The sequence below is a fragment of the Phoxinus phoxinus genome, assembly GCF_949152265.1.
Source record: "Phoxinus phoxinus genome assembly, chromosome: 5".
NCBI classification, from domain to species: Eukaryota; Metazoa; Chordata; class Actinopteri; order Cypriniformes; family Leuciscidae; genus Phoxinus; species Phoxinus phoxinus.
Window position 1 is genome coordinate 44,325,594 of NC_136880.1, and position 2,500 is coordinate 44,328,093.

At 49.0% G+C, this 2,500-nt stretch overlaps 1 protein-coding gene across 1 annotated transcript in view; it reads left to right on the forward strand.

The window, feature by feature from the left end:
* The window catches only part of nectin4b (nectin cell adhesion molecule 4b), a 35,258-nt gene extending 33,605 nt beyond the window's left edge, over positions 1–1,653 (forward strand). Inside the window, exon 11 of the mRNA XM_079612986.1 lies at positions 534–1,653. Coding sequence (XP_079469112.1) covers positions 534–794 — 261 coding nt within the window. The 3' untranslated portion in view covers positions 795–1,653. The remainder of the gene's footprint in view (positions 1–533) is intronic.
* The last annotated feature ends 847 nt before the right edge of the window (positions 1,654–2,500 follow it).

The window sequence follows — 2,500 nt, forward strand, 5'->3', positions numbered from 1 at the left end:
TGAGTGTGAGAGTTTGAGAGTGAGAGTTTGAGAGTGAGAGTGAGAGTGTGAGAGTGAGAGTGTGAGAGTGAGAGTGTGAGAGTGAGAGTGAGAGTGTGAGAGTGAGTTTGAGAGTGAGTGTGAGAGTGAGTGTGAGAGTGAGTGTGAGAGTGAGAGTGAGTGTGAGAGTGAGAGTGTGAGAGTGAGAGTGTGAGAGTGAGAGTGTGAGAGTGAGTGTGAGAGTGAGTGTGAGAGTGAGTGTGAGAGTGTGAGAGTGTGAGAGTGAGAGTGTGAGAGTGAGAGTGTGAGAGTGAGTTTGAGAGTGTGAGAGTGAGTGTGAGAGTGAGTGTGAGTGTGAGTGTGAGTGTGAGTGTGAGTGTGAGTGTGAGAGTTAGATGCATAGGGTTTATGATGGACTTCAAAACAGAAACGGCCATTCACGGCCATTATAAAGCTTGGAAGAGCCAGGACATGTACCTCAGACTGTAGTCATATACATTGGCTAAATGTAATGTTTGTGTGAACTATCCGTGTAACCCGTGTTCCTCCCTCAGGATTCGGGACTGCACCGGGATCAGGGTTCTCCTCCTCGCTCCGTCAGCTCGGAGGCGTTTGGAGACGTGTGGAGGCGTGGATCCCGCAGGGAGATTCACCGAGATCGAGACCTGAGGGAGAGAATCCCTGAGGGAGAAGAAGCAGACTCGCATCAGATATCAGAGGCGCTCTCCAACTACTTCCAGTGCAGCAGCAGCGGCCTGACGCCGCGGGAAAACCCCAACGCTATCATCATACACTCACACAGAACCGTCATCTGATGGAGGACTCCAACACACACACACTCACACACTCTCTCACACACACACACACCGAACCGTCATCTGATGGAGGACTCCACACACACTCTCTCACACACACACAGAACTGTCATCTGATGGAGGACTCCACACATACACACACTCACACACTCTCACACACACACACACACTCACACAGAACCGTCATCTGATGGAGGACTCCACACATACACACACTCACACACTCTCTCACACACACACACACTCACACAGAACCGTCATCTGATGGAGGACTCCACACATACACACACTCTCTCACACACACACACACACTCACACAGAACCGTCATCTGATGGAGGACTCCACACACACACACACTCACACACCGAACCGTCATCTGATGGAGGACTCCACACATACACACACTCACACACTCTCACACACACACACACACACACACACAGAACCGTCATCTGATGGAGGACTCCTCACACACACACACACACACACACACTCACACAGAACCGTCATCTGATGGAGGACTCCTCACACACACACACACACACAGAACCGTCATCTGATGGAGGACTCCTCACACACACACACACACTCACACAGAACCGTCATCTGATGGAGGACTCCTCACACACACACACACACACACACACACACACACACACTCACACAGAACCGTCATCTGATGGAGGACTCCACACACACACACTCACACTCACACACACTCACACACACACACACACACACACACACACTCACACAGAACTGTCATCTGATGGAAGACTCCACACACACACACACACACACATGTTTTTGGGGCTTAAAAACGCAATAAAGTGAAACCCCCTCCAGAGTGGAGATCTTAAAAACGCTCCACCGTTCCCGTCTAAAGGGTAAAAACGGTAAAATCGCAAAATCTGCTAGACGGTGAAGGCGTCGCGTGCGCGTTTACGTCACAGGCATGCGCCAGTACAGGAACATAACAAAACATTATCAAACTAATATACAGCATTAATTTCATTGACAAAAAAATAAAATAAAATCTGTCATTTTTGAGCGACACGCGAAGATCGCCGAGGGTTAAAGCAGCGGCTTTACCGTATTACACATGAAGAACTGTGTCAGCGTCTCTCTCACTGTCAGTGCTCCACATCGCCACCTAGCCGCCTGGAGTGCACACTACATCAATCTCACACTGTTGCGTCACCATATGCAGATTCCCCCGTAACGCTCGTCTAAACGCAGAATAAAGAGTGATCAGATCGTTTCCGTGTAAACATAGCCTCAGACTGTGAACGTTATCAACACCAGGATTGCGGGACTACATTATCCTGGTGTTCCCGCACGGGCCGGTTCAGTCTCCAGCGGGGGGTTGTCCTTTGAATCTTTCTGGATCCAATAAGTTTAATTATATATACAGTCAGTATATTATATTATTCTCAAGTGCTGTGAGGAAAGGCTAGTGCTCGCCGAGACTCTTCTTCATGTGCAGATGTGCACCGCGGCAGTTAAACACATGATCACACGCGGACCGCTCACAGTCGAGCTACGGCGAGCGGAGAGTTTCCAACACCGGCTGGGTATGTCCTGGCTCGGATTTATTTTGGATCATTTTTAACCCAAAAAAAGTCACGGATGCAGCTTTAAGTCAAGATGCATTCACTGGAGAAGAGCGATGACTGAAGATATTAAGCCTTAAAACAAGAACATA